The sequence below is a fragment of the Parus major genome, chromosome 3 (assembly GCF_001522545.3).
Source record: "Parus major isolate Abel chromosome 3, Parus_major1.1, whole genome shotgun sequence".
NCBI lineage: Eukaryota > Metazoa > Chordata > Aves > Passeriformes > Paridae > Parus > Parus major.
Window position 1 is genome coordinate 15,593,523 of NC_031770.1, and position 14,079 is coordinate 15,607,601.

A 14,079-nucleotide genomic window follows, 5' to 3' on the forward strand; every position below is an offset into this window, starting at 1 on the left:
ATAGTCCCATCTTTTTCAGTGGGAGAGGGGAGATCCATTTCAAATCCCAGCTCTTTATCACATTTTCTTTCACCAGGGCCCCCCTTATTCCCAGGAGCCACTGACCTCCTTGTTGACCACTCTGTGGAGGTTCCCCCTGCCTGCATCACTGTCCCACCTCCCAAAACCTGTGTTTCTCACGTGGGCTGTGGGCAGGCAGCTCTTACCTTCCCGCCGTCCATTCCGCAAGCACTTCACCTTGGGGAGCTGGCCCAGCAAACGGCAGTCATCAGCTTGGGAGACACAAAGGGAGGACACGTCACCCTCAGCCCTCACCGTGGCTCTGGCAGCAGAAATGGGGACTCCTAGGAGAGACTGGGAGCAGGAAAAGGACCCTGTCCTGGACTGGTTGATGGCTTGTTAGGGCAATGGCACTGTTGGGTCACAACAGCCTTACCCCTCAGCTCATGAAGCATAAATTGGGCCTGGCAGAGCAGCAGTTTTCATAAAACTAGTGTAAATTCAGCAGATTTACACTGAGAGCAGCTGAATTATGCTCTAAAATCAGCATAGAAAAGTTGTGGTTCAGGTCAGAATCTAAATTTTTGCACATTAATGCAAATGACTATTTTTGGTAGCTGCAAAGCAACACACAAGCTGTTGATGCGTGTCTGCCTGGCAGGGCAGGAGCTTCCTGTGGTGGCCTGGAGCCTCCAGCAAGGAGAAAGGGATGCTCAAAGAGAGCCCTGTGGAGCAGCTGGGGGCTCCCCACACCCTGGGCAAGAGCTCCACAGGGCAGAAAGTCCTGACAGCCACCTACACCTGAGATAGGGAGGTCCTGCAACCCCTGACACAGCCCTAGGACCCCTCCTCGCCTGTCTTTCTCCCAGCAAAGTGGAGGATGTCAGGTGTACCCATCACAGCTCCCTCCACCTCTACACACCCACACTATAACCACCTCCACAAACAGTTCATGGCTCTCACCCCTCTGCCTCCTCTTCCTCAGCACTACAGACACAGAGGTGAGTGTCCCATCCCACACAACTTCCTGAGCACTTTCACCCTCTCCAGCAATCTCCACCAGCAAGAGATCTCTGTACCCACACCCCTAACAATTCATGGACAGAGCTGGAGCAGGGGAGCAGGGAGAAGTGACAGGGCTTGGCTACAGACTCTCAGTGAAAATCTGCTGGGGACAGTGGGAACCCACGTGCTGAAGAACTGCATCCCAGTGAATGAAGTCAGCAGGCAGAGAGAGGTGAGAAATGAGACACAACTGGGCATGAGATAAAAGCACTAATTGCTTGGGGTGGGTTGCAGGGAAAAAACTGACCATGTGTGTGTAGTGCATTATGCAAATGCATGTATTTTATGTAAATGCATGCAGAGCAGATGCCAGCAGGCTCAGACTATCACAGCAAAGATGTCAGATAGCTGAGAAGCACTGAGTAGCAAAGGGGCTGCCCTAAGTTACACAGGGAACAGGCTCCCCTCTGGTGCCCTGGGATGAATTAAAACCTAGCCCTGTCCTTTTTCCTTGGCTCACAGCACTCGGCACCCTGGACAGGGGAGCTGCGTTCCCACAAACCTGCCTCCTTCTAGGAAGGCAAGTGCTTTGCCTATTTAGCCCAATACCTGGCATTTACTTCCTCCACCCTCCAAAAATCCTGCTCTGCTCTTCTCCAGAGGAACAGTCCCTGCACCTTCTCCTCTTCTCTGTCACAGCCGTTCTGCCAGTTCCCAGACTCGCCCAGCCTGCCTGCACCGTGTGCTGGAGCTGCTCCAGGGCTCACCATAATCACAGCAGCTCCTTCCCCAAGCTTCAGCAACTTCCTGGGGAGGTATCAATGCCAAGAAATGGGTCTTGTGTGAAATCTGTCCCTAATGCTCTCTGAGGCAGTTCCTATTTATAACATCCAAGAGCAAAGCCTAGATCCATTTTTTAAAAGAAACCTATCTGGCTTTGTTTTCACGTTTCCAAGTAAACAGCTTTATTTTGCAACTCCTTGAAACATAAGTGCCACAGACCACTCAGCCAGTTTATCATCCTTTTTATGCCTGAGACATTATTCTTGAGCACTCAGATCTTTGACTCTCCCATCGCACTAGGCAAGGTCTTCAGCTGGGGTGGTTCCCTGGGAGGCCCTGGGGCTTCAGCTGCTGGAGACCAGAGCTACTGATGTCCCTTGAGTCACGTTATTAACTGGGAGTGAACAGCAGGAGGATGTGGGCTGTTTGTGTGGTGTACAACGCTATTTATGCTGCACCTCAGAGATGGGAAACCCATGCAGGGAATCCTCTTTCTGTGGGTGAAAAAGAAGGTGGGGAAAAAAAATCAAGAGTTGCTGACCACCTATATAAATGTGTGCAGAAACATACATAGGGTCAAGAGGGTTAGACTCTCATTGTCCCATGGAATTCCAGTGGTGTCAACCCAGAACTGCTCCTGACTGCAGCTGAAAGCCAGATCAAACACACCAAGGCTGTGGTGGGATACACAGCCATGTAAGGATTGTATTCACATCTGCTGGGTATAAAAACGATCTGCCAAGCGCTTTTCTTGCATTATTTTCATGAGAGGAGGTTGGATCATTTGGAATTGGAATTCTACACATGGCGATGCAAACCAAGCACAGCAGGGTTTGCTCTTCACAGCTACAGAGCTTTAAATTTTCTTCCACTCCAGCAAACTCTCCCCTGTCTCAGCACTAATCCCAGTCTCTCCCAGGCTTTTTGGCCCTTTGCTTTTAACAGGGAAAGGGTCACTTACGGTCATCACTGAAGTCATCCACGAGTATGATTTCATGGACGAGGTGCACCGGGGTGCGGTTCAGCACGCTAAGGAATGAAGAGAGAAAATCCATGACAGCGCTTGACCAACTTAACAACCCGGCAAATGGAGTGGAAAAGATGAGGAACTGAACCCCTGCCAAAGCACAAAAGAGCAGACTTGGATTTCCAGACAGGATATACTAGGTAAGAACCCAGAAACCACCTCCTAGTAATCTACAGTGTCTGGCTATCAACTTCCTGTAGCCTGATCTAGGAGCCAAGCGCTCTGTATTCCTAGGAAATAGCTGAGATTCACCCTTCTCACCTCTGTGAGCAAAACCAGAGCCCCACGTAAAGCCAGGAAAAACTGGCGCTTTTTTCCCCAAAATTGCACCAGGATTCCTAACTGGGCTTGCAGCAAAGCTGCTGTCACCCCTCCACCTTCTCTGGGGCTAATGATATGGTGTCCAGCAACAGCAGGGCCAACACAGAGAAAATTAGCCAGCTGAAACCCATCTTTACACAGCTCACAGCTGTGGCAGGATAACTCCTGTTTTCATCTCCGAGCTGATTGTGTTTCGGAGGCTGCTGAGAGGATAAGAGCAGGGCTGGAGCCCACCCTAGGTAATGAAAGAGAGAGGCTGGAGGATGTGGCTCACAGCTCCCTCCATGTGGACAGACACTATGAAACATGGCTCAAAGCTACAATCTTCCCTTAATTACACCACCAAGGGTTGTTATTATTAAAAAAATCTAGACCTGTTCTTTCCCTTTCTCTTACGGTGCAGATGTCATGGATTGGCTGCACTGGCTCCAGCAATTTCATCTCCAAATAAACAGCAGTGCAAAAGTTACCCTGACACATAAGACACGGAGTTGCAGTTGCTATTGCACATGCTTAAAATCCTGCCCCAGCAAAGGGTCAAGGCTGTCTGCTTGAAGCAGAAGCCCCAGAGCATCCCAAAAGTTTCCTAAGTGCTTGAGTCAGGCTTTGATAATGCCAGTCAGGTTGCACAGGCTTTTACAGCATTTAAACTTCTTTGCCTTCATCCTGAGCATGGTTCCTTTTCCACAAAGGATTTTAAATCCCTCCAAAATTCAGACCTTCAGACCTCCCACTGGCACAGGAGGGCAGTCACCCAACTACCTAACAAACTTGCAGCCCATGATCCCCTGCCAGATCCTTATTAACAGGTTTTCCCAGTCTCTCAAGCTCCCAAAACTCTGGCAAAAAAAAAAAAAAGCACCTGGAAGTCTGGAAAAACCACATCCCTGGCCCAGGCCACAGTAAGGAGAGCTACAAAGGGCAGAAGCCCCAGGGAACTTGGGAGCCAACTAACCAGCTGGCAAAAAATGCAGCCTACCCCACCCAGGGGGTTCCCCTTTGCCAGGTGCCTTCTTCCTGCACTGGTGTACTCCCTCCCCTGCAGGTGCTGGAATTACAACCCAGCAGAGAGAAACAGCTGAACTACATTTTTCTGTGAGGCATACAGGACATCCCAAGGAAGATGCTTGACACAGAATCAAAGAATGGTTTAGGTTGGAAGGGAGCTTAAAGATCATCCAGTTCCAATCCCAGCGCCACAGGGAAGGGACAATTTCCACTAGAACAGTGTGCTCAATGCCCCATCCAACCAGGCCTTGAACACTTAAAGTAAATGGGCATGTACTACTTCTCTGAACAACTCACAGAAAATAATTTCTTGCATACATAATTAATCCTTCCTCCATGCTGGTTTTTATTTTCCCTGGGCAGAAATCCTCAAAAAAGGGGTTTTTCTGTCAGACCAGAGTGGGTAAGCCTAGCATCTCCCTTGTGGAGCTCCTCAAAAATCACTTCCAATAATTATTTTCTCTGGAAAGACAATCCCTGCCTCTTCCAGTTTCAGGATCTTGGCAAAAGCCATTCTTTTCCCCCACTTCAGGTGCCTTGCATGCTAAGGTTTGAAGGAAGAGAAAGCCACTGTCCCCTGAGCAACAGCCTGGAGCTGCTGTGGCCACCCTGACGCTTTGGCTTGTACCAAGCAGAGTTAAACAACACCTCTCCAACACCCACAGCTTGAATGAAGTACTGGGGAAAAGTGGTTCAGCGCCCCTCCTCCCACTGGGGGACACAGAACAATTTAGATGTGCTGTTTCCACCTGTCAAGTGTTTTTTAATTATTGTTATTAATAGGCTTGTTATTTTTTAGAAATCCCCGTACGGCAGAGCTGAGTTCAGCAAATTACCGTAGCCGAGCATCAGTAGACAGAGACAGGAGAGCAATATCACGCTCAGTGGAATATTTAACAAGTGCTGATTGCCTGGAAACCTAACTCTGTGCAACCTGCAGGAAAGAAGCAGGCTTGTAAAAAAGCCAGCAAAATAAATAAATAACCCACCAAGAGCAGGAGGTAGAGGGAAAATTGGAACATTCAAGGCCTGCCTTTGCCTGGTCTCCCCCGTAGATTTGGCTGCCAGAAATGCAATGCAGGGCTTAATTCTGTGGGAAGGTGGCTGCAAGGAGTCTGATTCTGCTTTTGCTGGTACCAACCAGAGTAACTCAACCAAAACCATGGCATTGGGCAGTGTAGGCTCAGGCCTGGGCTCCAAGCAGTACTCAGCGCTTAGAGCACATCTTGTGGAAGAAAATGGACCATTTCCAAGGCCCTGAGCTGGGGAGAGGTGCAGCCCAGTCTCAGCTCCGCTGCAGGCTCCCACTGTTACAGGTTAAGCAGTTTGCTGCCAACTCTGTGCCTGGGCTTGCCTCCCTGCAAATCAGGGAAGATGACCCCCTGAATGCCACCAGCAGCCATCTGTGGGACTGACCAGAGCAAGAGGGAAAAGGCCAGCATGCAGATCCATGAGGGAAGGACATGTCCAAGGGCTCCTCTGGCTCCATAAACCATCACCCTTCCATGGGGTTAATGACAGACACCACTGTGGGTGGCACAGCACCCCCTCATCTGTACCATCACAGCCCTCTCCCACCAAATCCTTTGTGGGACTCACTCACCACACAACACTTTTCCTAAATTCACATGAACAACTCGACCTGGTGAGGGCAGTCCAAAGGCTGGCTCTATGGGACCTGGTGTCCTCTGCTTTCAACCCACATTCAGCTCATTATTGCCCCTGCAAGTCGGTGCACAGAGTCCAGCAAGCCCCAGAACAGCTGCTAAGCCAAGGGCCACTTGATGCAGGCACAGAGAGATGCCCAGCAAAGCCAAATTCGTGTCTCCAAGGCATTTTCTGCCTGGTGCTCTATTAACCACATAATAACACACACATGATGCTGTGAACACAGAATGTAAGCACCCCTCCTGCAGCGCTCCTCAGGGAGGATGGGAAAAAGAGGCATCAAATCCTCCACATTTTCAACATTATGGTTTTTGGGTTTGTTTTTTTTTTTTTTTTCAGATAGACTATAAAAGCACTTTTAAAAATTCAAAGCCGGCTTTTCTATTACTTGTGCCTCTGCTCAGCTTTGATTTTTTTTTTTTAATACTTTCCTTTCTTTATGTCTGTGCATGGCTTTTTTTTTCCTTTTATATGGGTAAAATCAGAAGACAATATTATAGTGCTTTGAAGTCCCTCTGTTATTATAGATTTTTTTCCCCTGAAATCAAACATAGGTAGACACATACTGCAGTGATGGGCATATCTGAACAAAGCAAAACAGTTTTAAAGTTCTGCTGTGCCAAAGATCACAACGCTTTCCCCCTTAAATTGCCAAAAGACCTGCTACCACCAAAATGAAAGCTCGTGCCTCCAGTCTAGAAAACGCTTACTCAACCTAATAAGAACAGGTTTGCTGCTGAATTATCTTGAAAAGAAAATGCTGAAATTTTCTTTGTTCTGATTTATTTACCTTATGCAGACATAGCCATGGAGAATTTCAACTTAAATTTTCACTGTAGGGTCCCTCTTCCATCCTCCTCAAGAATTTCTTTGGATCCTTTTCCACTGGATCCAGCAACTTCATCTCCAAATAAATACCAGTGCAAAAGTCACCCAGATCATGTAAGACAATGAAAATGTTTGCAGGAAGGAATTTAGATCTTCTGACCAAGTCAGTGTGGTTTTGGTCATCACCCACTTGCTTTGGAGAGGTGACTGTGGACACCCATCCTTGAGAACTCATGAACCTGTTAATTCTCTCCATGGCAACATATTAGGACTTGCTGGGAGGGGAAAAAAACACCTTTGGGAGGATAATGAAGTATGAAAAGGGCCAAGGGTCACAATTATCGAAATCAGACAGAGTATGGAGAGAAAAAACCCGCCAAAATGAACAACCCCAAATGGCTAATTATGTAGGAAGAAAGACATCACACCAAGAATAACCATAATGAGCTTTGATTACACTGCGGCTTTCACATTTTATTCTTTCAAATACCCACCAAGCTCTTTGAAATTCAAGAGTTCTCTTATGTTAACATCAAAAGGTAAGAGCGCATGGAGGGCTGTGTACTCAGTCACCGCGAGAGATGATTAGCAAATTAAGAGGAAAAAAAAGTCCAGGGTTTAAGCAAAAAGCAAAAGAAAAAAAGAAATGAAAAAAACAGTCAGCACAAAGTGCTAATTATACAGTTTCTATGCAACACCTGGCTTGTTTTTGCTTCTTTAATCAGGCTCATTTCAGTTATGGCACAGGCTCTCTATGGTGCCTAAGCAAGGAGGCTTTGTCACCTCCCTGTCTCAGATGTGTCTGGATGCAGACAAGGCGGTGGCACAAGGGAAGGTGAGAGGCACTGGTTGCCCAGCACATCACTTCTCTCACCTATGAGCACTGGAAAATGAAAGGTATGCTACTCACTCTGCAATTAATGATCTAAATATTTGATGTGGTATTCACAGCACTTGCATCAGGACTCCTGCCAAAGGATGTGTTTTGGTTTGTCAGCAAGAAGTAAATAATTTAAGTTTTCTTATTCCTGCCCTTAGCTCCCCAGCTGCAAGTTTGAAGAATAAATAAATAAAAACCACTCAGCAGAGTAAACGGGACTGTCTCACCGTCTGCCCAGCAGGTCATCCACATGACAGGATTAGGATTCCCTTGCTAAATCCAGGCTACTATAGGATGGAGAGACAGAAAAGAAGAAACTGTTGTTTGGTGGGATTTTATTATCTTTTTTTAAATGCCTCTATACTGCTTATTTTCTCCCTTGCTCCTACCTTCCCACCTTGGGTTTACTCACATGGTCCCACCTCATGCACTGCTGGAGACTCTCACCATCTTTTAGGCACTGAGCCCTGGAGCTTGAAATACGTGAAACTGAACCACAGAGGGATAAGGAACTTGTTGAGAAGTCAGTGGTTGAAACAACACAATGATACTTTCTTCAGTAAAAAAAACCTTAAAAAATCTCCAGAGCTACTTTGCTATTGACTTATCTCCTCCTTTCTGGCTTCTTCTCCTATTTCCTGTTTCCCCTTCTGAAGACACCCATCCCCTACTCCCCGGACAGTTGTACATATTCTCAAGCACAGTTGCACATGCATGTATAAATGCTGACCTCACCACTTCCAGAGATGTGGGCCTTCAATAAATTTACTTTTTTTCCCCTCTGCTTTACTTCCAGCTGGCAAATGGTCAGAGAAAAGATCATGAAATTTTTAAATGAATTCATTATTCAACACAATCCACCAGCTTCTCTCAATAACTCTGACAACGCAAAACGTCCATAAACGAACCGTCCCAAGCACTCCCAACGTGACCTGGATAAGTAAGGGGTGCCACGGAAGCCACGTGCTGCTGCTCCCTACCAAGAGCCTGAAACACAGCTCAGGCTCAGCACTTGGGGAGCATTGAGGTGCTCTCAAGCATCCAGGAATAGCACATCAGGTATATGTGGTCACTTCTGCAAGTGCCTTCAGCAGCACTTCCACAGGTACAGTGCCCCATCACCCATGGCTTTGGACAAGCCAAGAAATGTCCCTTTGTCCTATTTCTTGCTCCTGACAGGGCGATTAACAGAACATTGATTCTGCAATGGGGCTGGAAAATCCAACATACTGGAACCTGGGAAACCAGGTTTGCAATTCAGAATCTTCCACCAGCTACAAACAAATCACCTCTCTATTCCCCAGTCTATCCATCTGTCACCTGGGTTATACCACTGTGGGTATGTACTGGGGAGAACAGGGTAGAAGAGATGCCAAATTTACCCACCACGATGCTCAAAGCAGTTGGCCACAGACTGCCCCAAAAGGCACAAAGTGCTGTCAGGAGGACAGAGTTTGTTTTGAATGGCCAAGGAAAATGATCCATGTTGTTACAGCCACTGTGGGATGGAGTCATCTGGAAGATCTAATTAAACTATTTGGCAAACAAGAGGGAAAAAGCCCCAAGCAGTCAGAAGGCACAGCAAATTAACCTACAGAGGCTAAAGAGGCAGATGAGCCCTCAGCTGGGTCCAAAAAGAGGCAGGGAGGAAGGTGGCAATATGTGCACAACCAGATCATGAGAGGAACAGAGCAGGAGCCACATCACCAGCCTGCCACCAAGGATTACTATCCCTAGGCTTGGTTGCATCAAAGCAAGCCTCTAGGCGCTGCATCCAGAAGGAAAACAGTGAACCTGATGCCACCTCCACACCATGGGGACCAGAAAAAAGAGGGTCAGCTCAGGACCCAGGGACAGGCAGAGGAGATGGGGACCCAAGGCTGTCATCTCAGTTCCTCACTGCCTGGGCTTGCCTCTGGGCTGCAGCTCAGTGGGATACTCTGTGGGGCTCTGGAACTCTTGGGGGATGAACCTACAAGAGGGCTCAGAAGGGTCCCCTCCAGAGCTGGGGAAAACTTCCCCACAGATAAAATGTGAGCACTGGAATTGCCAGGGCCCAAAAGGAAGGAGGAGCAGTGCAAAGGGGCAAAGCTGTGGTGAAAATCACACACAGCCAGGTAGGGAAGGCAGTGAAGCCAATTAATCAAGTCAAGCAAGGAAAAAAAAAAAAAAAAGAGGAACAAGTAAGAAAGTCTTTTTATGCTGGAAATAGGGAACTTCAAAGGACAATCACCTAGAGGAAGAAGTAAAAATTAAATGGACCTGTATCTCTAACCTTGCCATCACTGCAATGAATGATTCTCTAATGAAGCCAGATATGAGGGATCCAGGCACAAAAGCTGTACCATGGGTCTAACATTTTTCATGTAACCACATCACACCTGGCAGGATGGTAGGTGCTGAGTTATGGGGAGAAATGAGATTAAAATCCATCCCTGCACTTCACATGTTACAAGCCCCCTATATCTCAGGGGCTAGAGGACTGCACTTGCCACCTCTGTTACAAATACAACTGGTTCTGGAGAATGGCAAACTTATGCAAGGCACTGTAAAGACAAAAGAGAAGGTCCAGGATCAAGGAGGCAGTACACAGCACCAAGCATCAGTGTCACCCAAAATCGACACACCCCAGGGAGAGAAGGCAGTGACTGATTACTGAGTGTGAAGCAAGGAGACAGGATTGGGCATGAAACCATAAAGCAGAGCAGGAATTCAATTTCGGGACTGTCAAACTCACTTGTGGCCCTGGATATGTTCACCTAAGGGAGGATGCTGAGAGGAAAACTCAGCAAAGACGTGACAGTCAAGAGGGCACATCTGAGGCCTCCCCCTAACCAGCAATCCCAGTCTGACCAGCAGCAGCAGTGGCAAGGAGTCCCTGGGGATGCCAGGGTTTAAAAGACAAGACTTGCAGCAGGGCACAGACCGTCACCGAGTGCACACGAGATGCAACTGCAAAGCACAGAGCACAGCACACCCAGGCCTGCTAAAGAGGAACCCACCAGCCTAGACCTGGACACACCTCACCAGGTCTTCCCACAAGAGAACCCGCAGATTCAAGGCACACACTGGGATGAAGCACAGATTTCAAAAGCCTGCAGTGAAAATGAAGCCTTCAGTCTATCCACGACAGCAAAACACAGCCAAGAATAAACTGACAAATGAAGGAATGGCCACATGCCCAGAGTGCTCCACCGTGTCGCTGCAGGAGTATAGAAACCATCCTGGAAAATCTGGTCTGCATGTGTGTCATTAGGGCTTCTCAATTAGCAAGCCTTTCTGGCACTCAATGGGGCACTGGAGAAGCTCATACAGCAGCACTGGAGCAGATATCCATAGAATGATAGCTGTCCCTAGAGGGCTGGGACAAAATACAGCTGAGCACTCATACCCAGCTGGATACAAAAGCTCTTAGCCCAGACTCTGTCTAATCTGCTGATGATCCCTCAAGACTTTCCCATGCTACAGACCCTCCAAAGTAGCGGTGAGAGCATGGCTCCTCACTTTCCCCGTAAAACCTACTTCTCAGAAAGCAACTTTCAGGCTAATTCCTCTCAGTCACCATTTGAGAGGCAGGTCTGGTCCTGCAGCTGCAGTGAGTGCAAATAGATTCTTTGTTTGTGATGACCATTGGTCCACTGACCCTCTTTGAAGAGATCCCTAGAAGCTCTTACCTCCGAATTGTCCTTAGCAGGGTGGACCTGGCCTCGTTGTGGAAGGTGATGACCACGCTGGTGGGCGGGAGGTCCTGGCTGTAGTGCAAAGTCGTACACCTGGGGAGGGAGAAAGCAGAAAAGGCCGTTCAGGTGCTGGAATTCAAAGTGAGGGCTCACTTCATCAACACAGGCAGCACAGTCCATCAGTAAATGGTCTCCAGCCAGTATTACAAATAAATAAATAATACTTTTTCTGTGTGAATAATTTCTGAAGGAGTCCAGAAACTGCCAAGTAAATCACCAAGGATTAAAGCAGCAAAGAACTTGACGGGACGGGACAGGATGGGATGAGAAGGGAGGCACCCAGCTGATGCCCTTTTCTCTAACCAGTGCTTCCCAGTTACCCACCAGTGCTTCTCTCATCCCCCTGGCTCATGGCACCAGCAGAGGTAAGAGCATCCCTACAGCTCCAGCTCCAATCCACCTCACTCACAGCCTCCTGAGGAAGCAACTCCCACCAGCCAGTTGCAAGGTAAGTCAAACTCTGTTTCTAAATTGATTGTTTCCTTATTAATTCTGCCTTAATTGCATAACCAGACTATAGGGAAGACTGGGATTTAAAACTTTCCAAGCCAGCCTTCAGAAGGTGAAAACCCACAGCTGCAACCACAGCTGCTGCTGCCTCCTTCCCAGGAGGAAATGTCACAGACTCTGTAATTACTTTGACCTTTAGCTGATTAAATTTGTGGCTTTTATAGACCGACACCAATATATTCCCAGCTCGGAAAATCCAGGTACCTCTTCCATCCATGCTGCCCTTTCTAGGTCCCTATCAGTCCCTTAAGATGTTCTTCAGATGACACAACAGCAGCTCTCCATCACAGCCACCCTGTTCCTTCCCATCCACATGCCACTTGTCTGTTCTTGTGTCACTGCCCAGGTGCTACCAGAAGCATCCTCAAACACAGCAGGAAAGAGCACTGAGCTCTTCCAACAGACCATTAGTTTGCTCCCCCAAAGCTCTGGACCACAGCACCTGCAAGGTGAAGTAAAAACAGATGGAGAAATTAAGTTGGGGATGGTGAGGAGAAAGCACATTCGAGCAGCCAGATATTTCTGGTTTATGGTATTCAGAACAGCATGTTGTACCTCTCAAATGCCAAAATCCTCCAGATATTATTTTTAACAAGGTTTTCCATATTTAAATTTCGAAATTGCATTTCTGATTATTTACAAAGTGAACAAGAGTGCACAACAGGAGAAATAATTCCAAAGATAAAGAAAAGATGGTATCTTGGGTGGGACAAAATATTTGCAAGCTCACACTAAGTTATTTGCTGCTTTCTCTCATTGTTTCACTCAAAACCCTTTCCAAATCCTGCTTGAACTTGACCAAAAGCAGGCTTCTCATTACTCCCCTGTTCCTTCAGCACAGTCATCCACACCAGAAATTCACCTTCGAGCCAATTCTAATTCTGGGTCCATCCCCAAAGGACACCGAAGTCGCACAGCTATTCCATATGCAGGAGAAAGTTCAGCAACATTGCCCTGTGCGACAACTACCTCATCCATCAAAATTGCATCTCAGGGATGCTGGAAACAGAGGGTTTCTGAATTATGAAACAGCACCGGGTCACGCCCTGAGCTGCTTCTCTGGGTCACTGCAGCCCCTTGCATCATCCAGTGTCCCGCTCCAGCAGAGCCATCCCAAACTGCTGCTGCTCAGTTCTGCCACGCTCAGGCTCAGCTCCCGTTTGCTCTGCGGAGCTGCAGGGACAGAATATGGCAACTGCTCTCCCTGTGCTATTTATACTCTGCTCCCAGATGCGTGTCCTTCCACCCACTTCCAGCAGGGCTCTGTGGAGCAAACAAGGGAAGCTATTTCTGGAAAAGAATGAGTGAGAGTGGAAAATACAAAGTCATCAATACTTTACTTACGCTATTACAACAGCCAAGGAGCTGGTAAATAAAGCAGGAGCTGGGTGTGTCTGTGCCTCCCACGGGTGGGAGTGCTGGGGCTGCTGCAGGCTGCCTGTGCCTCCTCCTGAGCAACAACTTGCTTTTAAAACTCCAGATGTCAATGCAGCAGACTGGCCCAGCCAGGCAATGTGCATGTGGGAAAAGCTGGAATGTCACACATGGGCACCTCCAGAGCTGCAGCTCACCCCAGGGCTTCTGCCTAGTGAGGCTTGTCACATCCCAAGGACAGGAATGATGCTGCTATGGACCTCAGGCCTCACTTTGCCTCTGTGACCAGCACTATACTACAGCTGGGACTTGCCTCTCCAAAAACTGCCTGCAAAGGGTGAGGCAGAGCTGCTGTATCTTCCAGGGCTCCTCCTCCTGGGTGCTTTATGGCCTTGACTCCATCCTTGCCCAGGATTTTACCCCTGGGTACTTCTTCCAGAAGCCCTCCCAAAGTTTCCTCCACTTGGAGCCTTTTTTTTCCCCTTCCTCCCCCAGTGTAACTGCAGCTAAACATCCTGGGTCCCCAGAAGGCAGATTTCAGTTTAAGTTGTTGACTACAAGTGTCTTTTTTTGGCACTTACTTGGGTAATAAAAACCACAGCTTGGAAAAGCATTAAATCCAGCATGTCCAGAATTATTTTGTGTGACAATTACATCTGGGGTAATTTCAATTTAATACCTCACTGCAAGTGAAAATTGCAGCATGCAGCCCCTAAAATTGCTGTAATAATGAAAATAAACCCACTAAAAGCTGCCTATGCTACCTCAGGCTGTCACTGGATAAACGTTTTGTGCTGCTGATGGTATTTCACAGGTCACCCAATTGCCAACAAAAAAAACAAAACCGAAAACAACACCCACAACATTTTCAGGAAACCAATGAAAGTTTGACTTTTTCAGACTGTTAAAAAAAAAGTAAAGTAAAAAAACCTAAC

At 47.6% G+C, this 14,079-nt stretch overlaps 1 protein-coding gene across 1 annotated transcript in view; it reads right to left on the reverse strand.

Annotated features, from left to right (window-relative positions):
• GALNT14 (polypeptide N-acetylgalactosaminyltransferase 14) overlaps positions 1-14,079 on the reverse strand; it is a 92,506-nt gene that overhangs the window by 29,687 nt on the left and 48,740 nt on the right. Inside the window, exons 3-5 of the mRNA XM_015623271.2 lie at positions 11,195-11,293; positions 2,750-2,817; positions 207-272 (exon numbers count right to left, since the gene is read on the reverse strand). Coding sequence (XP_015478757.1) covers positions 207-272; positions 2,750-2,817; positions 11,195-11,293 — 233 coding nt within the window. The remainder of the gene's footprint in view (positions 1-206; positions 273-2,749; positions 2,818-11,194; positions 11,294-14,079) is intronic.